Source organism: Macrotis lagotis, chromosome 1, assembly GCF_037893015.1.
Source record: "Macrotis lagotis isolate mMagLag1 chromosome 1, bilby.v1.9.chrom.fasta, whole genome shotgun sequence".
NCBI classification, from domain to species: domain Eukaryota; kingdom Metazoa; phylum Chordata; class Mammalia; order Peramelemorphia; family Peramelidae; genus Macrotis; species Macrotis lagotis.
Genome location: NC_133658.1, coordinates 599,837,606 through 599,862,890, shown reverse-complemented (window position 1 = coordinate 599,862,890; position 25,285 = coordinate 599,837,606). Strand labels below are relative to the sequence as shown.

The window sequence follows — 25,285 nt, the reverse complement described above, 5'->3', positions numbered from 1 at the left end:
TTACTTATTTGTAAACTGAAAAGGTTTGGGCAGGATGACCCCTGACCTTCTGGCTCTAAACTGATGAAACAGAAATTATCTAGTTTGTTCATCCTGTATTTTTTTAGTTTTTCATTTGTTTGTTTTTTATGTTTTTTATTTTAAATGTATTTTTAAATGTTTATTTTATTTTTTCAATTACATGCAAAGGTAAGTTTTCAACATTCATCTTTTTGTAAGCTTTTGAGTTCCACATTTTCCTGCCTACCTTCCTCCCTCCCCGCTCCCCATGACAATGAGTAATCTGACATAGGTTATATGGATATAATTGCATTTAGCCCATTTCCATATTAGTTATGTTGTGAAAGAAGAATCAGAACTAAAGGGTAATCTGACTAACATTAAGTACCTTGCAGGGATGTTGTGAGAAAAGTGTTTTGTAAACTTTAAAGCACATCTTGTCAGGGCTTAAATGCTACATTGATTGTTATTATTATTGCAATTAGTTTTCTTACCACTTAGCAGAAGATTGAATCACTTTTGATTGTTTCCAGAAAGCTGAGTTGTCTTCAAAGAAAAGAGATTTATTACTATTAAGGATATATTAGTTTTGCTTAATGGAAACTTCCTTTCCTTATGAAAACAGGTAGTTTTAGAAAGTTGTATGGTGGGAATGAGAATTTAAGTGATTTTCTCAGGATCACAAATACATTCCATTGTTGTTCAATTGCTTCAGTCTGTTGATTCTTTATGACCACAATTTGGAGATTTCTTGGAAAAGATACTTGAGTAGTTTGCCATTTTCTCTTCCAGTTTACAGATGAAGAAATTGAGACAAAAAAGGTTGAAACCCAGGATCACACAGCTATTAAGTGTCTAAGGCTGGACTGGATTTGAAGTCAGGTCTTCTTAATTCTAGTCCTGGTGCCCTGCCCACCTAGTTACCCAGTTCCACTAGTGGTAGCATTTAAATTCAGGTCTTCCTGACTCCAATCTCTGTTCACCATACCAAACTGCTTCTTGCCACTGAAGATATTCAAAAAGATGTGAAGTTGCTTATGAAAGTCATTTCCAAAGAGATGTTTCCCTGAAGTCCCTGGAATAAGGGTATTGTTTCCAAGAGTATTATTACTTGTATGTTTGTTAACAACAATGACAGTTTTAAGATTCACGAAGATATATATATATATATATATATATATATATATATATATATATATATATATGTATAAAATCTCATTTAATTCTAATAACTCAGAGAGGGAAGTACTATAAGAATTTTATAAGTTATAAAACTAATATCCCCAAATATAAAGAAGATTATTCTATGATCATACAGTTAAGTGATAAAGTGAGATGTGAATCTAGGTAAACCTAACTCCAAGTCTAGAATCTTACACTAGTATAACTTTGAATAGTTAAACATTATTTAGGATATCTCATACTACCCTGTAAATAGGAATTTAGAGAAGAGTAAGATATGGTACTTATTATTTCCATGTTTTATTTGTCTGAAAACAACATAATCATCTTTTATTTTTGAGGCTGCTAGAGTTCTGGAAACGGAGTCAGGAAGACAGAATTCAAATCCAGCCTCAGACTCTTATTAGCTGTGTGACCCTGGGCAAGTTACTGCCATTGTAATCTGTAAAATAGGGAAAATAATAGCACCTACCTCCCACAGTTGCTGTGAGGATCAAATGAGATAATAATTGTAAAATACTTAGCACATAATAAACATTGTATTAATGTCTGTTATTTTTATATCATTGTAGGTGATTATGACAAGTTTCTAAGAGAGCCAAATGAAGAGAAGATTGCTATAAAGGAAATTCATATTCATCCTTACTTTGTCTTGGAGAATTATGATAATGACATAGCTCTTCTTTGTCTGAGTGAAGATGTAGTTTTTAACAAATACATTCTTCCTATTTGCCTTCCCAACCATAACCTAGGGACCCTGCTAACTAAAGAAGGGAAGACAGGGATGGTGAGTGGGTGGGGATCCACATACTACCTGGGTCCTTCTTCCCGTTTCCTACTGCGTGTGGATTTACAAATGATCAACATGGAAACCTGCCTGAAATCAACAAACAGGATCATCACAGACAATATGTTCTGTGCAGGTTACTACGCAGAGGTGAAGGACTCTTGTAAGGGAGACAGCGGCGGACCCTTGGCAGTGTTCTACCGTGACACATGGTACCTGCTAGGTGTTATCAGCTGGGGAGAAGGCTGTGCTGAGGAAGGCAAGTATGGTGTGTACACTCGAGTTTCCAATTATGTTTCATGGATTAAAGAGACCATTGAAGCTGCAAATAAGGCCAGTGAGGCAACTCCAGCTTTGAAATAAAAAGGATCTGACCAAAGTGTACCTATCAGTTGATGGTTGGAAGGAGGGCTCCCAAACCTGTTGACTTTGCAAGGAAGGTTGAGGATGCCTAATGTTAAGTGAAACTTCACCCTCCCCAATATTTCTTTAAGTAAATAAAAATAACTTACAAAGATAACTATTATAATTTGATAATAGATTTATTTAAAATGCTACTGTAGATCATCATCTGGAAACAACTTAATTCACAGAATAGAATCAACTGAGGTTTAAATAACAATAACAACAACAACAAAGACCTGGAGGGAACTAGGGCTCACCTTCACAGGCTACCTTGTCCATTCTCCTTAAAGGAAACAAGCTAAGGAACAGTAAGGTACCTTTGAGTTCCCTTATAAAGCAGTGGATCTCCCTGGGATTATATGAATCTGCCTGGAATTATATTGAGTATCTAGAGAATTTCCTTGGTTTCCACATCCTAAATTTAAGTAAATTGGCAAACCTTTATTAAAATACCAGTGTTCAGGAAAACAGGATGGTTTTGAAAGTAACCTTCCCCCATCATACACACACACACACACACACACACACAAAGATATTCATACACATTTAAATATATACATGCATACACTGATACTCATACACCCAAAACATGCATATGTATGAACAGACATGGAGAAATGCTAATAAACATATATATGTGTATTACATTGTATACCAATACATAGTATAAATACACATATATGGAAGTATACATACATATCCAAAATGTATACAAATAGGGACAGCTAGGTGGTGCAATGCATACACAGCACTAGCTCTGGAGTCAGGAGGACCTGAGTTCAAATTTGACCTCAGACACAGACTAATTGTCCAATTCTAGGCAAATCACTTAACCTCAGTTGCTTTTCCTACTCCAAATATATACATACATACATACATGTATGTATGTATGTTATGTATTACACAGGGGGTATGGGTGTTACACATAATTTGAAATTTGCAGTCTCATAATCCTGTGCTACTTTGTATTCAGAAATTCTCTTTTTTTGTTGTTGTTGTTAAATTCAGAATAAAATAAAACTAAAATGAGAAAGATATAAGTGCTGTTAACTCTCTTACTGGAGGACTAGGACTTTTACTTACATGCACATGAGTTCTCCCAACTACCTCTCAGAGACGTGATGAACAGTCATGATGAAACCTGAAAAAGCAAGTATTATATCATTATATGACAAAGAAATATGGGAGGTAACCATTGACATGGGGATAGAAATATATTAAAAACAACTTAAGAGAAATTCAAATCACAGTTCAAATCACAGATGGGAGAACTCCTCTATACCCACCTATATGCTTCAAGTCTTAACTATTCCTGTACAGCTCAATTATGGATACTCACTGGATTCTTACTCTGTCAATGTCAGTCAATAAATAAGCATTTATGATGTACCTACTATTTATGAGGCATCATGGAAAAGAAAAAGGCAGTCCCATTCACAAAGAGCTCACAATCTAATGGGGAGAAAAAATATATATACAGGATAAATTGGAAATTATCAAGAGAGGGAAGACATAAACATTAAAGAGGATGAGAAAAGGCTTCTCATAGAAGTTGGGATTTTAGCAGGGATTTGAAGGAAGCCAGGAAGGCGGAGATGAGGAGGGGAAGTATTCTAGGTATGGGGAATGACCAGTGAAAGCATTTTTAAAAACGTTGATTCTGTATATCTACTTATACCTCTCCTTATTGTCTACCCTATTCCAATGTAAGCACTTTTTGACTAGGGACTGTTTTATTAATTGTAACTGTATCCAACAGTACCTAACACGGTCCTAGAAAAATAGTAGGTTTAATGCTTGTTGATTATTAAGTTGTGCATTTTTTTTTAAAGTTGCCCAGGGATTTGAAAAAGTCATGAAAAATCAACATTTCTAAAAATTGCATTGAACTGCAAATTGATGAACTCTTTGGGGAATAATTTGGAGAATACTATAAAAGCTACAAATATAATAACACTCTTTGACTCAAAGATCCCATTATTAGGACTATGCCCCAGAGAACATTATAAAACAATTTGAAGAGCTTATTCAAATATATTTAGTCATGTTATTTGTAATTGCAAAAACCCAGAAACCAAAATGTTCAACAAATGAGCCCTGACTCAGTAAAATGTGGTATACTAAAGTAATGGAATATTATAATGCAATTTTAAAAAGATCTTTATGAAATATAATGAAGCAAAGAAAGTAAAAACAGAAGAGTATACAGTGTAGCCGTATTTTAAAAATTTACAGAGATAAATGGACAAGAAAAAGTGAAGGGGGTTTACAGTTACTGACAAGTTGTCATGGATACTTTAAATGATGCAAGTCATCTGTTCACATGTAAATAAATGAAAAGCTAATTTAAAAGTTTGTTATGTTTCAGGATTTTAATACATACTATTCTCTCTCCTCCCCTCTGCCAAAATAGGATTCAGGTGATATTTATAACAACAGTTTCCCACTCTCCTCTCCCATGTTTATAGATTACAATAAAATTAAATAGATCATTTCCCTTACCACTTTTGAAAAACATAGAGCTCCTCTATCAGATTCCTTTACAATTTTTTCCTGGTCTGGTCTCATTCTCTATGGCCTTTTGGGCAATCTATGTGCTAACTCTACTAGGGTAGAATGGAGGATAGGGGACACAGAACATATGAATATAGATAAATACTAGTACTTTAAGGAAGAACAGGGGTGGCTAGGTGGCATAGTAGATAAAGCACCGGCCCTGGAGTCAGGGTACCTGGGTTCAAATCTGGTCTCAGACACTTAATAATTACCTAGCTGTGTGGCCTTGGGCAAGCCACTTAACCCCGGTTGCCTTGCAAAAACCTAAAAAAAAAAAAAAAAAAAAAAAAAAGGAAGAACATTAAAATTTAGGATGTTAGTGGTTAAGAAAAATTTTGAGTATGAGTTGGCACATTACTGTTGTAAGAAATCTAAAGTGGAGGTGAGGGAATGCATAACAGGCATAGGAGAGAGAGCTTATCCGCAGACACTGAGATAGAAGAAAGGATTCTAAGGTTAGGTAAAGAAGTTCAGTTTGGTTGGAAAATAGTATGTGTGTGAAGAAAGTCTGGAATGGTAGGGAGGAATCATTGTGGAGATGAAGCACAATGCCTGGAAAGAGACTTGACTTTAGAGTCAAAGGACCTGGATTCATATACCTGCCCTGTTTACTGTATGACCTGAGCAAATCACTTTTGGGCCTCCAACTTTCTCATCTGTAAAAATGAGGGCATGGAACTGGATGACCTCTCTGAGGGACTCTTTCACCTTTCTATCTATAAAAGAATGAAGAGTTTCAATGTCTTCTTGTTTAGACAAGGAAGGAAGAAATAAAGAAATGGTTCTTTTACAAACAGCATATCCCCTGTAAAACAACAGAAACATTCCTTTTCTTCATCCCCATTCTTTTTTAACTGCAGGGACCAGACATTTAGTATATGTGGGCACTTCTCTTTACCTTTTAGGGAAGTTTCTAAAGACTTCAAAGCTTTGTAGTTTCATCTACTTGGCTTACTGGTTCATAAAGAATGATGAACTTGTCAGATTTAGAGCTAAGCCTACCCCAAATCTGAACTATATCCCACCTCATTTCACATTCATAGTTAAAACATCCACCACTCACAGGAAGGCAAGCATACATTAGCAATAACATTTATATTTCTCCAGGCCCATTGCAATCAGTAAACAAACAAATCCTTCCTCTTGCTTGGGTCTCTATGAAATAAACTCACCCAGTTAGTTCCTGGGGACTTGAAGACCCGAACTCCCTGGTTCTGACTTGGTAACTTGAGTGACTAAAGTTGTACCTTGGTTGATAGAACAGTAATACTTAAAAATACTGTGCAAATGAAGATTTATATACATCAGATTGCATTTTAAATGCTCTACACACGTTTGGGATTAAAAGAGATTCTATATGGTTTTACAAAACCCATTATATTAAAAGTGAAACAAAATGCATAGAACCAAAAGACTAATTTTTGAAAGACTGGAATATGCCCTACCCTTTTTCACCATGTTAACTTTAGTGGAAAATAAATCTTGAAATGGATACATTCATTACAGGCCATGGTGCATGTTTATACAAGAGAGAAAGAAAGGACAAGGACAATCCAAGAGGCTTGAATCTTCAGTTAGTTTTTGCCACCCACATTTTCTGTTGTAATAATTTTAGCCTATCATTCCATTATGAAAGGTTTGTGCCAGCTATCCCTCAGGGCTCATTTTTAATATCAACAAAATGTTATCTGATCTACCTAGGCCCTCATCACCCAACCTTCTGGTTAGTCTTTCTGACTTGTTCATCTCCCCCCACTCTGGTACATTCTCCAATCAGCTATCAAAATCAATCTTCCCAAAGTAAATCTAACCTTGTCACTTCTAATCAATAAATTCCAGCATCATCTTGGGGATCAAATATAAAATCTTTTGTTTTTTGAAGTTTTTTGGAATCTGGATCTATCCTACTTTTCCATGTACAGGGACACCGATTTCCTTGCTGTTCCTTGCATATTCAGCACTCCATCCATCTCCTGGAAGCATTTTCACTGACTGCCATCGATGCCCAGAAACTTTTTCTTCAGATTTCTTCAAGTCCTAACCAAAATCCCAACTGCAAGAGGTGAATCTATTCATCTTGTATTTGGTTTATTTGTATATAGCCGTTTTCATGTTGCCCCACTCATTAGATTATGAGTTCCTTAAGGATAAGGGCTATTTATACCTTTCTTTGTATGATCAACATTTAACAAAATAGTTGGTCCATAGTAAGCACTGAAAAAATCCTCACTGACATGTTCAACCTACTTATTCATAAAAACTATATACACCATAGTTAACTGGGGCATGCTCACATGGCTGTCCACAAGAATGGGTGCCTGAGAGAGTCTACCACCACCACAAAAGGAAAATGAGAGGATTCAGAGGTGGCAGTAAGATTAGGATGACCTTTTTCTGCTGGTCTGGGCAGAGAGGACAGGTTAGTAAATGAAGTAATGACAAATGGATACAAGGAAACAGTGGAAGTCACGCTCCCACAAGCATGGAAGATGTCTCCTTTAAAACTCTCCTCAATGCCACTGTCAAGAAGAGAAATATTAAGAATTACAAACCTAGATCATATTCCCTAAATATCTCTTACTCAAAGACTGAAGGGGAGCTAGGTAGTGCAGAGGATAGAACAAAGGTCTTGGAGTCAGAAGGATGGAAGTTCAAATCCAGTCTCTTACTAGCTGTGTGACCTTGGACAAGTTATTTAACCCTCATTGCCTTGCATCAAGGGCCATCTCCAGTTCTGATTCCTATCTGGCCAAGGGATCCAGATGAGTCTGGAGAAACTTGAAAGTGAGGCTGGTGACTTAGTCCAGCACCCTCCGACTCTAATCAAATTTATGTGCTTGTCATTGCATCATCTCCCTGATATCACGATCTTCTTTGAGAGTGAAAGACAAACATCATCATCTATTCCAAGTCTAGTGATATTTGAATTTGGTGAGTTTTAATCTTTTATTATTTTCTGGGAGCTACACTGCATGCATCTGATGCTGTCAGGGAATATTTCATTGCTCATCAGCTTTCTAAGGAGCTTCATTTCAGAAATGTAACTTTTTGAAGGAAGTATTTCCAAAATTTACATACTTCCTTATCTCTTGAAATGATATTTTTCCTAAATGATTTGAGGTTGTCATAAGGAATTATCAATTCTTGTGCTGATACACTGCACTGATGAACTCCAAAGGTCAGTGAGGTACAGAGGTTTTTGGTCCCTATGCTAAAATCGTTCAAAATTTATTTTTCTATCTTGTTGTGAGAGGGCTGTACTGGTATCTGTACAATGTTAAAAACCAAAACAGAACAAAAACCACCAAAAACCAAAAAAACCCTCCAAAACCTGGAGGAAGACTTCAGACATATGGGGTAGATTCTTTCTGGGGAATTTATGAAAGGACAAAGATAAGAATCACTCACGCAGGATGAAAAGCTATAATGGCTTTCAAATTGCACTGGTGTAGGGCAGGGTCCTACATCAATAAGATGATGAGCCAGTGAAGTATTAAAGAAGTTTTCTTACTCCATAGTCAGCATCCCTATCTCAGCAGTCATTCTGCTATGCCTTATGAAACTAGATAACTTATTAGAATGCTAGCATAAGAGTAGTCAGGTCTTGCATGAGTTAGGGTATAGAAGGTTACCAAAGAGAAAATGTATAAGCTTTCAGTGAATCTGTGATACCTGTTTTATTCTGATAGATGTTGTCTTTGGGGAATAAGGAGAGGATAATGTATATTCAAGTCTCTTGGCTGTGCTCTGAATAATTAAAGTTGTTGCTTCTCTAGTTAATTATTAACTATTTCTATAAATTGGAGAATGAATTGCTACTGACTAGGTTCATCTTTCTGAGACTTAGCACTCTAGGCTACTAAAAAAAGTTTCTAGACACAGAATCTTACATAAAATCAAATGGATTAGGCAACTGGGCAATTTAAAGAGTATGGAAGAAATAGAAGAAAATTCCAAAATAGCTATATTTCTTATCCCCAAACCGCTTCTCTAACTCATGAAACATGTAATATGATTTTCTATTATTACACATTTCTTCTGAAACAATGAAGAGACAGCTTCCCAAAACCAGATGGGCATTTATTGTCTAAAGTCTGAAGCAGTACAACGAGTATTCATCTGTACAAAGTACACAACAGAACGGTTTAAATACAATTGGGAGAGTTGCCCTTGGAGTCTCAAGTCCAAGGACATGATACAGAAGTTGAACCAACAATTTACAGATACACTAAAAAAATTTAAAATGTCATCCTTTCCCAAGAGTCCAATGGTGGCATTCCTTACAGTAGAGATGAAGGAACATCAGCAAGGTCACAATGGCATTTTATTGCCTTCAATGCTGATTTTCACTGCATGAGCAGATCTGCTTTTTTTCCGTATATCTGTGAATTTCCGCATCTGTTTATCCAATCGACTGATTCCTTTCTTAGAAGTACCCTGAAACTAATAGATTTAAAAAAAAAAGTTAAGAAAATAGAGAACAGAAATTGAGCACACACAGTTTTGTCTTCCAGCAATGGAAATACAGCAGTCAAATTGGTGAGATCTACAATTCCAACAAGATGCTTTGGGGGCTAAGTACTAGCAAAACAAATGTGCACAGCAGGTTGTGGACAATAATCTATGTATATATGATACTACATTAGAGCTAAAGGAATGTTTCGTGCCAATGCTTCTTTACCGTTACTTAGTCCATGGAAAGTTTCTTTAAGGTGATTAACTCAGAGGTGAAAAGAAAAAAAAAGCAATCCCTTCCTATTCTGATTAAAATTAAGCCACATATAAGATCACTTCAAACCCACAATCACACAGAATACTAGGCATGAAAGGAGATAAATCTTATAAGACAATGGGGACACTTGTACCTAAGGGGAGAAGAAAGTACCAATGACAATGTGATAGAATCTAAACAGTAAGAAATGAGTAATAAATACTGTAATTTGTATTCTATACCAAAGTAGGAAAAGAAAGAAATTTCTTATCTGAAAGGACTTAAGACTCCTAAAAATAGTCTGAAATAATGGACAAATCTAGGGTTACCATTACAAATTATGACATTTTAACTTTACCATCTATTCCTAGTCATACTTTATAATTAATAGCTCCACTGATGTTCTTTTATATCCTAAAATCATCACATCTAACTCCTAAGTGTTCTGGTATCTGTGAAAATGGTGAAGATTTTCTCTTATAAAAAATTTGTCCTTTCTTAAAAAAAAAATTATCATCCTAGACTGCCTCTTTGTGGGAAGCTGAAAGAGGTGATAACTCCTATATTGTTTATCCCTGAAAGTACAGATAGTTCCTAAGAATCTGTTGGTTGTGATAAGAACTGGGCTTACAATTAAGCACAACTGTTGCCCCAGGACAAAGGAAAAAATATAATATCAAGATTAAGGAGATATTGTATGCCTTATTATAATTTTATTATTAAAAAACATGAAAAAATACCAGCTTATGGGTCAGAAAGCTTAGGATCTAGTCTTGGCTTCTATCACTAACCAGCATGAAACTTTTAGCAAGTCAACCTCTCTGAATGCATCTGTAAAATTAGGGAGGTGGTTAGTCTGGAGTTCTTTAACTGAGGTCTGTGAATCTGCTTTTTAAAAAATATTAATTTCACATTCCTTATACATTTAAAAAACATTATCCTGTGAAGGGGTATCAGACTAAGAAAAGTGATCCATGATCCCCCCCCCGCAAATGAACCTCCAGACTAAGAAGATCTCTGAGGTCCAGCTTTAAAATTCTATATACTATAAATTCTTTGAAGGCATAGGCCATAGAGTAAGTCCTCTTAAATCAATGAAATTGAAATGCATACAGATAGTACTGAGTGCATCTTGACTTAACACAGAAAGATACTTCATGTATGGTGAGTGAATAAAATTGTTGCCTTCCTCTTCAGGCACGTGAGAATTCTCAAATTTGACACTAGATGGCAGTAACTGAGAGGAGAGCTAATAAAAAAAAAATTAGAAGTAGAAAAGATTTCAATCATGAAGAAAGGAAAGAAAAAAGCATGAGGGAAGCAGAAAGAAATAAGAAAGGTGAAAGAATGGAGGTAAGGGAAGGAAAGAGGGAACTAGGAGGAACGGGAAATGAGGGGCAACTAAGTGGCACAGTGAATAGAACACAGACCCTGGAGTCAGGAGGACCTGAGTTTAAATCCGGCCTCAGACACTTAATTACCTAGCTATGTGGCCTTGGGCAAGCCACTTAACCCCACTGCCTTGCAAAAATCTTGAAAGAGAGTTGGAGAAGGAAGAGAGAAGAGAAAAGGAAGGTTTTGGAACCTATCTAGTAAGCCTTATTATGTCTCAGAAAAGGACTGGATGTCCATCACTGTGAGAAGAATAGGCAGAAAGGTAGCTTCTGAATCTACGTTTTTAATACTTTACCTCCCTTGTACACTCAGGGACTCAAAAAGACAGTCTTATTAAAAGCATGATTTGAATAAAATCATTGAGAAAGGTCCTTGCAATCTGTAGTCTATAATGACAAATTCATATAGATTTGAAATTCAGGGTCACAATCACAAAGGACAAAGTTTGGCATTCCTGGTTAAGATCATGAAGACACACTTTCTTCACTCCATAAGCTATTAGCTAAAGCACATGCAGAGGTTCACACGTCCTCAGAGATACCTCTCTGATAGACTCTGGTTTACAAGGGCATCCTGTTGCCTTCAATGCTGAACTTGACAGCCCGATGCATTTTGCTGAGTCGTTTCTGTTCTGCAAATCGCCTCTTGTGTTTTTCCAAGCGGCTTAGGCCTTTTCTAAGAATACCAGGCTAGAAACAGTATTCCAATTAATGGATAAAACCAAAAGAAATAATGAACGATTTGGTGAATGTTGTATAACCTTCTATTTTCAATTTAAAGATTCAGATCATACATTTCAACCTTCAATTTCTACTAATAGATTTAATGAAACTGGTGAAGATTATACAAACATAGTTTCATTTAATGTCAGGATTAATTGCTCAAATATCCTAGGACAGTTAAGCCTATATAGGGTGAAGAGGGCTACAATAAAAGATTTCTCTTGAAAAGACTGTTGTTTGAAAATGGGACCATACTCATCTTCACAAATGATCATGTTCATGTTCTCAACAATCTCTGTATTGCTCCTTGGAACTTGGTCTGACTGGAGGAGAAAATACTAGATCTTTCTCAACACACACACACACATATAGATAACACATATATTAGGTGAGAAGAGGCAATAAAAGAGATATCTGTTTTCCCTCTACATAGTCACTTACCCTTGATGATTCTACTTCCACATTCCATTTGGGTCGGACCACATAGTCCTTGTTGGAAGGCATTGGTACTCTGGCACGAGCACAGAAGCCAGGGTCTCCAGGTCTAAGTGCTCTTGGATAGGGAAAAGGAAAAAAGTTTTTTTAAAGGCTGAGTCTCAGGAAAAAAGTAAACTCAGAGAGCTATCCAGAGAAATCCACAAAAATCTTCCCATTTATGATTAGATATGTTGCTATGAATTGGTATGAAATACAGATTTATAGTTTCATATCTATGTACAGGGAGATGTTCTCTCTTTTGGTTTTTAAATTTGGAATAAAATAAATTTTAAATGGGCAAAAGACTCAGGTTTCATTTCATTGTCATCACAATGGTAAAGATGACAAAAGATGAAAATGTTAAATATTAGAGTCTGCAGGAATCCAGACACACCAGTACATTGCTACTGGAGTTGTAAGGTTCTATTTACAATGTCAGTGCTTTCCCTTTTAGATGACTTCCAAAATAGCCTGAGTTTATCTCTTTGTACATTGTTGTTCCTATGTTGTCTACCTGATTAGCTCATAAACTCCCTGAGAGCAAGGACTGATTTTGTCTTTGTATTTTCAATACTTGTCACAGGGCCTGGGACAAATTGAGGGCTTAATAACACTCAGTGATTTGTTGGTAGTAGTACATTCTATAGAAAGGTGAATTTCTTTTGGAGGGAGATAATAATTGGGAAGTGACAGTGAGGTTAAAAAAAAAGACAAAATAAATCAATAAATCATCTAAAAGAGAAAAAAGAAACTAGCAAAATTCTTAAGCACTGGATATCATTTTAAACTTTTAAAAAAATCTTTCCTTCAAGTACACAGGCAAGCAAATTAAGTGAACATTTTTTTGTAGGGAAAAAAAAGAGCTTACTTTTCTTCTCCTGTCAACACTTTTTCCAGATCTCTTCTTGGTGTCTGACCACCAGAACTATATAGACAAAAAAAAATCAGAATTAAGAATTCCATTTTCTTTTTTGGATTTAGAATAAAATCAAGTTGAAACATTAGGCTTTTAACTTATCATCAGCGTAGGGAATATTCTTTATAGGATCGTATTAAGAAATGCTCTTTCTGAGCTGAATCTTGAGAGGAAAAAATCTGCATTACTCAATTTCACAGCATTACTTTATTATAGCTCTATTAGCTAAGTAGATAAAATGAAGAGGACAAACACATTGGGATAAACTTTCTAATGTCTGACTAATTACTAACAAGGGGATGGAGACAGAAACACAAACAGTGGCAAAGGTTGAATTTAGATCTTCTCTCTTACCTATTCATTCTTCTACGCTGAGGCATTTGCTCCAGATCTCTCTGCTCCCTCTCCTCTCTGGTCATCCCTTTGTAGTTGGAGGTGAGGCCAAAGATAGGCCGAGACCACTCATCTATAACATGAACAAAAGGGCCAGCTATTAGGGATAAGTCTCCCTACTTAACCCCACCTTTAAAACTGATCATATTCATAGCCCTTAAAATACTCTAGTTTTGAAAGTTAAATGATTTTAAGATCATTTTACAGTTAAGTATAAGAGATAATTCTCTGAATTTGAAGGCACAAAAGCCTGTGGCTACATTAATTCATTCCCTGTCCCCAACCCCTAATTTCCTGTCAGCTCAGTGATACACAATCAGCCTAAAAATAACTCATACTCTTACACCATCTTAAGATTTGCAAACTTTTCCTCAAAACAAACATGTTAAATATTTAATACAGTAATTTTACAAATTACTAGATATGAACTGAGGCTCAAATAAGTTAAGCAACTTACCGTCATGAAACTAACAAAGTGGCAGAAAGTGTATTCAAACTAGGCTATCTGACTGACTCTATCGAGGTTCTAAAATTTTACTTAATTATAGTTGTCTTGGGGTGGCTAGGTGGTTCAGTGGATAGAGCACTGGCCCTGGAGTCAGGAGGACCTGAGTTCAAATCCGGCCTCAGACACTTAATAATTACCTAGCTGTGTGGCCTTGGGCAAGACACTTAACCCCATTGCCTTGCAAAAAAACAAACTAAAAAAAAATTATATTTGTCTTTATAAATACCCAAATAATATAGAATTTGACTTAATGTTCTTTTCATTCAGTTGTGTAGGCATTATGGAGACAGAACCCAACCTTGGTGGGTTAAATAAGTATTCACATACAAATAAAAACAATTCTTTTATTTTTCCTTGCCTCACTAACAAAAGGTCCAAAATTATTCATAATCATATTGCTATAGCTAATGCAGAAATGTTTTGTATAATTTCATCTCTATAATGGACATATTTCTTATCATCTGAATGTGTAGAACCATAAGCATAGAAACAACTTCAATTTACAACGATAAATAAAATATTAAAAAAAATCATATTGCTAGAAAAAACTGGAGACATCTTTGAAATAATGAATGTTAAACTCCATATTTTCAGATGAGCAACTGTTAAGTGTAACTCATCAGCTGACTCAAACAAAAACTTTTTATATTTTCACTGTTTATATTACCATTGCATTTCTAGTTTTGCAATATAAGGCAACTAATATTGGAACTAATATGTTACAGAAATTAAACTGGAATCAATGGAGATGGAGTCATGGTTTAGCATGTGAAACACAATCAGGACTTTGCCCTCATTTTTTTAGATAGATAGCTATAGATTAGACAGAAGCTACTACATTAGAAAAGATTTACATACTGATCAATTTCCCTGCCATATCTTTGTTGGGTCTGGACTCCTTGGGATGCTTATAAAGATACATCACTGCCCGTCCAATACCGCTGTGCTTCAGGGTCTCCTGGCTCACGCTAGGTAGCTGGAAATCACATATGCACACTCATTAAATAATCAGAGGAAACAAGAAGCCTGATGATCAAATTTGGTAGAACTAAAAGATGTAATAATCATATTATTATATAGTATAATAAAAGCACAAAATTCTATTTCTAGAGTCAAGCTACTCTAGATAAGAGCCAAGCAGGGGGCAGCTAGGTGGCACAGTGGATAGAGCACTGGTCCTGGAGTCAGGAGGACCTGAGTTCAAATCCAGTCTCAGACACAATATAATTACCTAGCTGTGTAACCTTGGGCAAGTCACTTAACCCCACTGCCTTGTTTAAAAAAAAAAGCCAAGCAGATGGAAAGGTTATTGGGGTTAGGAGGTAGGGAAAGAAAAAGAAAAGAACTGCAAAATATTATCACCTCTGAATCCAGGTGTAAAACAAAATTCAAAAATTTTTGTGGGGAATATGAGAGCTTATTTGCTGGAGTTAAAGAAGGGAAGGATATAAGAAATTTGCATTTCTGTGGAATAAAGGGAAAATTAAGAATTAAAAATTTGATCAGATACTTAAAAATTTCAACTTTTTCAATTCAGTTGTACAAGTCAGTTCAGTCAGTTAGCATATTTATCAAGATTAAAAATACAAAAAAATGTGTTTTTTCCAGGCTTCAATATTATCATATGTGATATGATCAATAGTATCACCAATTTATATTCATAACTACTACTAAGCAGAAATATATAACCATGTTATAAAATAAAAAGTTTGGAAAACAATGGTAAAAAGAATACATGAGATAATATCTAGAGATCAAGTCATTAAAAGTAATGCTCCAACCTCTTGTAGGATCTTTAAAAGTTCCTCCCGAATCTTCAGTGCTGGCAAACTCCTATCTGGTAGAGGTGAAAGCCACTCTTTGATGGCAGACATTACACCACTATCAATAAAAGTCTCTTTAAGATCCTGTCTGCAAAGAAAAGTTCCAGGAGAAATGATGATTGTGTATCTTACAGAATTGTTTTGAATAGATGATATATATTTATGAAACACTTTAAATAACAATTCAAGACACTATATGATTATGTACAGATGAATGGTAAAAACAGTTAAACTTTGAAGGAATGAAATCTTAGTGCTCCTAAAAGAACTTAATGAAATTTTGTACTTAGATAAGCTCTAATATTCTTTTCCCAGATTTGTGATACTGTCCCTGCACTGACATAAAATGCATTCCCCATTTCGACTTAGGTTTGTTTGACAGCTGTTTAGTCAAAAAATTCATTGCCTTGTAGCCAATCTGGTAATAAACACTCAAAATTTAGCTAGACCCTAGGGGAGATATATGATCTATCACTGCACCCATAAGAAAAATATTAACCAAGTTTTATATCATAATCCTAATACAAAGAAAAAAAATTTCTTCCTGTAGGGCAATAAACAAACAAGGTACTTACTTTTTAAGGTGCATAACTACAGTAGGTAGCAAAGTCAGTTTCTTCAGTGCTGGCTTTTTTTGATTGTTCAGCTGTCTATCTTCCTATAAAAGTGAGGCAGAAAGAATGAATTAAATGTTTAAAGTCATTAGTGATTTAGTTCATTGTTTCAGTTAAAAACACAAAATTGCTCTTTTTGAGATATTTACTGGTCTTATAGATCAGAATGGAAAAGGAAAAAAATGATTATTTTTATTGAGAACCAAATTATGTTCTAACTTTGTAAATGTGGATCAAACACACCTATTATCATTTAACTATTGTCATTTAATAAAAGCAGGTATCATAAGTTAAAGAGCCAAAGAAGAAATTATTTTAATTAATATGTGGAATAAATCATTAACTCTTCAGACAGTTCGAACAACAATACAGGCTTTAACAGAAAGATGAGAGAGAGATAATTGTTTTAGATATTAGGAAGAATTTTGTAACCCTAAGAAATGGATTATGTGTGGGACAAATACGAATTGTAGGATGTATTCGAAAGATCTTTTTTTTTTTTAAGCCAATGGGGTTAAGTGTCTTGCCCAAGGTCACACAACTAGATAGGTCTCTGAAGATGGCTTTGAACTCAGGTCTTCCTGACTCAAGGGCCGGTGCTCTATCCTTTACACCACCTTACCACCCTTAGAAGATCTTTAAAGGAATAAAGCAATTATATCTACAGGTTAGTATTCCACTGATGTAAGGAAGTAAACTAGCTTTCTTGCCCACATCCAGTAAAATGATTCTTATATAGAAAAATCTGAAATGTCTTGGTAAACTATTCAAATCTAAGAAAAAATAGATTCATGACAACTATTTTAATACTTTCTATATACTTTGTGAAAAAGTTTATGACCCACAACTTTATTTTAGGTAACTGAAAAGCTAAAATTATTTGTATTCTCCAAATTTAGACTAAAAAAGTAGACTATTTGAATAGCCATTAAATGGGAAAAATCAAGAGCTTCTTTAACAGAGCTCAAAAATGCCACCAATCCAATTAGCGATAGGAGGAAAAAAAGATGTATGCTAGAATATATGACAAATCTCACCTCAGCCGCTTCATTCATCTTAACAATCATGGCACTAACTACATCATCTGCATCACTAATAAAAGTTCCACCATCACGATTTCGCCTGCGCTTTCCACTCATACTCTTCTTACGCTGCAGCATCATCTCAAAATCTGACATGAAGTCCATGCTAGAGTCCATAAAAAACAAAACTAGATATAGTGAAGATATCAAGAATTTTCTCCCTGTCATCATTTTTTCATATCTATAAACTTTGTAAGCATTTAAATTTCAACTCTGGGATCTGTTGGTGACTTGTAGGGTACTTTGAAAAAAAAAAGCAGACCTTTTAATAACACTTTGCCCTCTAATAATTTACCACTTGAAAATAAAGCTATTTCTTACACTGATTCCAAATTGTGAAGTAGTACTTTCTTAATAAGAGACATTTTATCTATGTATAAAATAGTCAAGAATGTGTTGGACTTCCTGGGAGGGATGAAGATTTCATGCCTATTGTATATGGCAGAAGGATGAAGTTTTATATAGCTGATGCTCAAGAAATGCTTCTTGAATTGAACTGATCTAGGTGCTTGAAGCGTACAAAAATAAACCAGAGAAGAACACCTTCCCCACAGTGCTCAAGGAAGTCCCAGTCTAGAACGATGGTTTTAGAAGAACTATAATCAAATTTTGTATGTTACAATATTACAAATAAAATTTACAAATAATGCTGTTCAGGATGCATTTTACTTAGCATATATAGTAATAACAAGATGAACAACTTACTTATAACAAACATATGGGCACTAATCTTGAACTTGCAAAGAAATTTTTTTTTTTTTAAAAACTGTCTTTTTTTTTTTACAAGGCAATGGGGTTAAGTGACTTGCCCAAAGTGTCTGAGGCCACATTTGAACTCAGGACCTCTTGACTCCAGGGCTAGTACTCTATCCACTGTTGTCACCTAGCTGCCCCAAGAGCTGCTCTTATTGAAGGTAAAATTGTACATTTGTGAATCTGACTTAAGTGCCTTAAAAAAGTTTTTTGGTAAGTATTTATTATCTCTTCCTTCTACTGTCCCTCTCTGAACAACAAAAGGGAAAAAAACCCTCCAGAACATATATTACGATCACCTCATTTAAAAATGGGTCTAATTCTGCACTTTGAGTCTTATCACTTCTCTGGCAGGAAGTGGCAGGATATTTCATGTTCAGACCTTTAGATTCATGGCTTATCATAACAGTGATTGAAGTTCTAAAATCTTTCAGAGTTGTTTTTTCATCAGATGCATTTAAAATAAGCTTTTGGTAGATAGAGGAAACCATCCTATGAGGGAGGCATTAGAAATATTAATCCTATTTACAGATTAAAGAATAAGGGAAGTCCAGGGTCAAATGATAAGTTTTCAAACTGTGAATTCCAATTTCAGTTCTTTTACTCCACCAAGATGCTTAGGAGCATTGCATTATGCACTATGTACTTTTGTTTTCTAACTTGTGGCCAATATAGTCTTAGACAAATTATTTAACTATTAGGTGCCTTAGTTTCTTCATTAGCATAATGGGGTGAAACTATTTAATTCAAAGGGTTCTTCGGAAAATGGAATGAAACTATAGATGGTCAAAGTGTTTTTCAAATTAAAATGAGATCTAAATATAGTGATGGCATTTTGCATCAAAATTTAAAACGGGACAATATGATATTGCAAAGCCAAACAAGAATATATACATAATTAGAAGTATCTAGGTGGTTCAGGGGACAGCGTACTGGGCCCGGAGTCAGTAAGAACTGAGTTCAAATCTGAGTCACAAACATTAGCTGTGTGATCCTGGACAAGTCATTAGTCTTTGTTTACATCAGTTTCCTCATCTATAAATGAAGATAATAGCACCTAACCCACAGGACAGATGTAAAGATCAAATAAACTTTATAAAAAGTGCTTATCAAAATGTCTGGCTCACAAGAAGCACTATATAAATGCTATCTGTTTTTATTATTATTATTTTGAGATTCAAATCTGTTTCAGCTCAAAAAAAAATCTAAAAAAAATAGTCTAATGGCGGTTCCTATTAATTTATCTTATAAAACCTCATTAGTAAGACTAATACTTTTCCTCTTCTCTTCCAAGGAAAGTTTATGGCATAATAAATTGGGATTGATAAAAGAGGGGGGGGGGGAAATATGGTATTGGTTTATTTTTTTGTAATAAAGACAGGAATCTCAATTTTAAGATTCTGTACATGTGAACAATGTAAAGACTATAGGCAACTATGATGAAATAATATTACAACCATTACTTCAAACATTTGTTCTCATATTTTATAAAACAAATTTTGCCCACATGTGAACTTACTGTTTTCCTCTTTTTATATTATCATCAGAATCTGAATCATCTGCTGTCTCTTTAACTTGTGTTTCACTTTTCTCTTCTTCCAAATCTTCTTGGTTAAAACCCTAAGTCAGAGACAGTGCAGGTTAATTAAAAAGTTCCTATTTTCTGTTGCTTTCCTAAATGGGTATTCTTCTGTACACTTTTACTTACACACACACACACACACACACACACACACGTCCATAAGCATTGATTACATATCTAATATGTTTTAAGTCCTAGGAATATGAAGAAAGGCAAAGTGGGTCCTTAATCTCAAGGAGTTCAGAGGGAAGATAACATGTAAATATCTATGGATAAACAAGATATAGACAGAATGAATTGAAGATAATCAACTGAGAAAAGGCACTAGCATTAAGGGGAATAAAGAATGGCTTTTTCACAGAATATGAAATTTGGTTTGGGGCTTGAAGGAAGTCAGGATAAGGAGGGAGAATATTCCCAGTCTGAAGGACAATCAAAGAAAATGTTTGGAGTCTGGAGATGTGGTCTTGTGGGCGGAAAAACTAGGTCAATGTCACTAAATCATGAAGTATTGGGACTTAGGAAGGATGTAAAGTGCAAAAAGAATCAAGAGATAGGAAAAGCCCAGGTTGTGAAGGGCTTTAAAATCCAAACAAAGGATTTCATATTTGATGCTAGCAATGAAGGAGTCACTAAAGTTCAGTGAATATCAGGAGAGCAATATGGTCAGATCTTCACTTGAGAAAAATCATTTTTGACAGCTGAATGGAGGATGGATTGTAGTGGAAAGAGATATGAAGCAGGGAAACCAAATGGAAAGCCATTGCAATATTCCTAGTGTGAAGTGAGCCTACACCTAACATTGCTGGCAAGCAATGTTAAGAAGGAAAAGTAGTCATGAGAGAGATGCTACAAAGATAAAATTAAAAAGCCTTGGAAATAGATTGTATATGGAGGAATGAAATAGCAAGGAGTCAACAATGACACATAGGTTGTACCCCTGGATGACTGAGAGGATAGTGTTGCCCTAGACAAGACAGGGAAGTTAAGAAGAAGGGGAAATTTTTGGGGAAAAGAGAATGAGTTCAGTTCTAGACATGTTGAGTCTAAGATGTTAACAAAATATCCAGTCTGAGAAGTCTATTTGGCAGTTCGAGAGGTGAGTTTAGAGATTAGGAGAGAGGTTAGGGCTAGATAAATTGATCTGAGAATAAAAAAAAAGTCGATGTGTTTTAAAAGTAAATGTTTTATACTATACTTACAGTAAATTCCTCTTCCTCTTCATCACCAGATTCTCCAAATATATCTGCTATCAAGTTCCTGGAAAAGATATAAATGGGGAAGAATTATTTTTGTTTCTTTATTTTCTTTCCTTCCTTATTCTTTTTTTTTTTTTGGCTAGGAGAGCAGAATTGCCTCTCTTTATCCTGCTGAGGCTGAAAATGCAGATAGCTTTCAAAGACCTCATCTCACTATTATTGATGAGCACCAGAGATTTGACTTGCTTTGTTTCTACCCTCTGTAGGCAGCCTGATGGTCTCTTGCTCTTAGGAGGGGTTTATCATATTGATGTTGGACCCAAAGGAGATACCTGATTAGCTTAGTTTACTGTCATTCAGAACTTTCAAGCTCAAATGATCTGACAGTCTCAGACTCCCTGGTAGCAGTGCATACCATCACACTAGACTGCTTCCTCATTTCCACAGTAGTCATAATATTAAGATCCCAGTAGATTATAAAAAGCAGGAACTTACCATTATACTGTCACCTACTTTAATAGGTATGTCAATGTATATGAAATATACAAAGTTTTTCTAATATTTCTAAGAATCTGCTGGAAATTCAAATTCACCTAAATTATCACTTACTCTTCTTCATTTCCTGAATCACTATCACTTCCAAACAGATCTTTCTCTTCACTTTTTTTGCCAAGCTCTTCCTTTCCAGCTTCTTCTTCACTCTCTGATGCTACAGTCTTTTTCTGTCTTTTGGCAGATTTTTCTGATGCAGCATCACTGTCAGAGTCATCTGCATCAGAGACGATGCGCCCCTTCTTTGCAGCTGTTAATAAACAAAGTAGTGTTAATGATAATATATTTCTATCTGTCAAGTTTTCACACACTTCATCTTATTTACTTCAGTGCCACATATTTATTAAGCACTTATTATGTTAGGCAATGGGGGAAATGTGAAACTTATAGTTTGAGGATATGATACAAAAATTGTTATAATTTTTTAAAAAGCACATTAGAAGGGTATTATATGAAGTACATAAAAGATTACACATTATCGACTATGGGAACCAAAGGAGGATTTATGGAGGAGGTGGCAATGCAAATGGCCCTTAAAAGAGTGGCAGGAATTCAACTAGTGGGAGGAAGCTTCTAAGGTACAGGGAAGAGTGTAAACAAAATCAAGAGGCTATGTTCAAAGTACCTGGTAGTTCAATTTAGCTTAATTAAGTGTATTATATATATACACACACACACACACACACACATACATACACACACATATATAATATTTGGAGGAATGAGATAAATCTGTAAAGATAAATTAGTACCATATTGTGGATGGTCTCTCCTTGATGAGATAGCTGGGCAGAGGATGAAAGAATAAAATTTGTGTATAAGATTAGACTAGCAGAAATATTAAGGATATATAGGAGAGCAGAGAATGCAAGTGGCATAACTTGCTAAATGTGCTACTGTCCTAGTCTAGGCAGGGATTCATGAGTGAAATCTCTACTTAGGAAATAGAGATGAAAGGAAAGAGGTTTCAGAGGTAGAATGTACCCAAGTTTGTCAACTGACTGGATGTGAGTTAAGAGAGAGAAGATCAATATTTTGAAAAAAAAGGAAAATGTGCAAATGGCAGCACAACTGAAAGAAATTGTAAAATCAGAAAAGAAAAGCAGGTTTTTGGGGACAAGTAGCAAAGTCTGGCTTTGGATATGCTGAGTGATGTTTGGATGGGAAATCTAGGCAGATATGTCTTCTAGATAGTTAGAAATGTGAACTAGAATCTTGGAATTGAAGTCAGAGCTATTGCTACAGAAGGGTGGCTCTCTGTAAAAAAGGTGGGAGATGAGAGTATGGGAGTGAAAATGCCTGCCAAAGGAGAGCATAAGGGAAATGGAGGGCCAAGGAAAGTCCCCAGAGCAATACTCATTTAAAGTTGAAGAACCAGTGAAGGAGCTAGAAAAGGAATAAAAGAGGTAGGAGGGGAACCAGAATCATCTGGTATCAGAGTATCTAGAAGGAAAGAATATTCAGTAAAATATGCTGTAAATGCTTTATCAAATGCATCATGGTCCCTAAGCCTAACCAGCTTTCTGAAATATAGAAGGGTGGGAATGGGAGTAGGGGGTGGAATTTCAGAACTTTTAAAAGTAAATGCTCTTTAGGGCTTGAAATAAACATATCTGGATTATGCAGAAAGAGCACCAACATGCTAAAGAGACTTTCCAGCCCTGATTTACTTTACAAGTTTTTTTCCTTGCTAGGAATCTTTCTGCTCTGTGGTATACCAGACAATTCCAAATCATTATCTGGGCATTTCTTTCTTTGATTACCTCCTCCTGTATTATCAGCCCCTTCTACCTCACCCCTTTGTTCCTCTCTTTGATGCTTTCTCTATTCCCCCCAACTCCTCCCCCACCCCCATTCCTACTATCATGGTCTTAGATTTCCTCTTTTTATTTAAATGCTTTTTAACATGAAATTTCTTCTGAAGAAATAATATCCCTTGCCTACCCCTGGAAAAATGGCCACTGCTTCTTGGATATGGTGGAACTCTCAGGGCCAGGAAAAGGAGGCAACTACCTTAATGCTGATTCCAAACCTTTCTTTCTGGCACCATAACTCAATAACTTTTATTCATTTGATATTCATGCCAATTATATGGCCCTATCCAGATTGTTCCTCACTTTCGTGACTTTTATCTCTACTCTTACTTGAACTACCCAAAGGGTAAATCTCACCATGACTACTCCATCTGTAAGGTTCAGAACACTGAAATTTTCTAGAGTCAAACTCCTGTTTTTCTATCTTTTTCACCACTTCACTATTTCTTAGTGTTCTTTGGCTTCATGCCTTCTAGTATTCCAACACATTTGTTTAATTTCAGTTATAATTTCACTTCCCTTTCTTCAGTCAAACCTTTATAGTCAATTATTTCAACAAGGTGTCTTCCACTCTTGAATTCTTTCCCTTGTCCTTTCACTTTCCATCCTACTATTCTTCAATTCTGGCTTCCACCATCTGATTTTTCCTGATCTGACTGCCAGAGCAGGAAGTCAAGAAAACATCTTGGGTTAACTCAATATTGATGCAATAATATTACATCAACTGACCTCTCACTGACCCATGACAATCCTTTTATTCATCTCTGATTGAATCTTTGTCATACTCTTCCTGGTGGTCCTCCAAAGCTCTTCCTTCACTTATCCTCCTATTCAGCTTTTAGTATTTTATTTAGAAAATGAAATACAGTTGTTTTAAGTTCCCTTATATGTCCTCCCCAAACTTCAAAAGCTTTGCCCTCACTTATCCTATCTTCCTTTGTTACAGTTCCAGAAGATGAGATAGTCCTTCTTCAAGCCAAAGCTAACACCTCTACTACTTGTGCTCTTGATACCAACCTCTTTGCTCTCCTTTGGGACCTTCTATCATCATCAATTATGACTACACCATGTAACTGCTTCCTTGATGCCTACAAATATGTCCATGTCCTCCATTATAAATAAAAAAAAAAAACAACAAACACCCCGAAACAAAAAATAAAACTTCCCTTGATCCTGACATCATCTCAAATCCTTTTTCCATTCCTGTTACTACTCAATCTGAATCTACTTCCACACCTTCTCACTCACTGATCTCCTCAGTTCCCTGAGAGTTGCCTCCTGTCTCTACCACTCTTCTGAAACTGATCTTATAGATCCCCTTCATCTTTTTGCAACATCAGACACTGATATACACTCTCATTGTTCTGGATGCCTTTTCTTTCCTTGACTTCCTTTCCTTGACCACACTTTTCTTTTTTGATTTTCTTAACTTTTAACTCACTGTTGATTCATACTCTTCCTGCCAACTAAGTATGAGCTTCTTTCTCATTTATTTTTAATCTCTGTATACTGGCTACTTTCCTACTGACTATAAAGATGTCCATGTCTGTTCCATCCACCAAAAAACTCTCACTTTTTCTGTCTATACCTGCTAGCAAGCTTAACTATATGTATATCTCTTCTCTCTTTAGATGACCTACAACTGGCACCTATAATTCCTTTCCTCTCATTCCAAACACATCATTCACCTGGAACTGCACTCTTCAAAGTAACCAATGATTTCTTAATTAAAAATTAATTCTCATTGCTTATCTTTCTTGACCTCTTTTCAGCCTTTGATTATATTGATAATTCTCTTCTTGATACTCAGTAGC

General features: G+C 35.5%; 2 protein-coding genes across 5 annotated transcripts in view; one reads left to right on the top strand and one right to left on the bottom strand.

The window, feature by feature from the left end:
• Positions 1 to 21,549, top strand: part of LOC141507357 (coagulation factor X-like) — a 53,138-nt gene extending 31,589 nt beyond the window's left edge. For all 3 annotated transcript variants that reach the window (XM_074214933.1, XM_074214931.1, XM_074214932.1), the window contains one exon: positions 1,755 to 21,549. In XM_074214933.1, the coding sequence (XP_074071034.1) occupies positions 1,755 to 2,332 (578 nt within the window). In that variant the 3' untranslated portion in view covers positions 2,333 to 21,549. The remainder of the gene's footprint in view (positions 1 to 1,754) is intronic.
• The window catches only part of IWS1 (interacts with SUPT6H, CTD assembly factor 1), a 40,642-nt gene continuing 24,346 nt past the window's right edge, over positions 8,990 to 25,285 (bottom strand). The window contains exons 4-15 of one of the 2 annotated variants that reach the window (XM_074214930.1): positions 21,715 to 21,907; positions 21,109 to 21,166; positions 19,844 to 19,944; positions 17,527 to 17,677; positions 16,451 to 16,533; positions 15,834 to 15,963; positions 14,911 to 15,028; positions 13,506 to 13,617; positions 13,104 to 13,160; positions 12,200 to 12,311; positions 11,578 to 11,725; positions 9,289 to 9,373 (exon numbers count right to left, since the gene is read on the bottom strand). In XM_074214930.1, the coding sequence (XP_074071031.1) occupies positions 11,597 to 11,725; positions 12,200 to 12,311; positions 13,104 to 13,160; positions 13,506 to 13,617; positions 14,911 to 15,028; positions 15,834 to 15,963; positions 16,451 to 16,533; positions 17,527 to 17,677; positions 19,844 to 19,944; positions 21,109 to 21,166; positions 21,715 to 21,907 (1,244 nt within the window). In that variant the 3' untranslated portion in view covers positions 9,289 to 9,373; positions 11,578 to 11,596. Of the gene's footprint in view, positions 9,374 to 11,577; positions 11,726 to 12,199; positions 12,312 to 13,103; positions 13,161 to 13,505; positions 13,618 to 14,910; positions 15,029 to 15,833; positions 15,964 to 16,450; positions 16,534 to 17,526; positions 17,678 to 19,843; positions 19,945 to 21,108; positions 21,167 to 21,714; positions 21,908 to 25,285 lie in introns of both variants that reach the window. The other variant, XM_074214929.1, reaches the window with a different exon arrangement.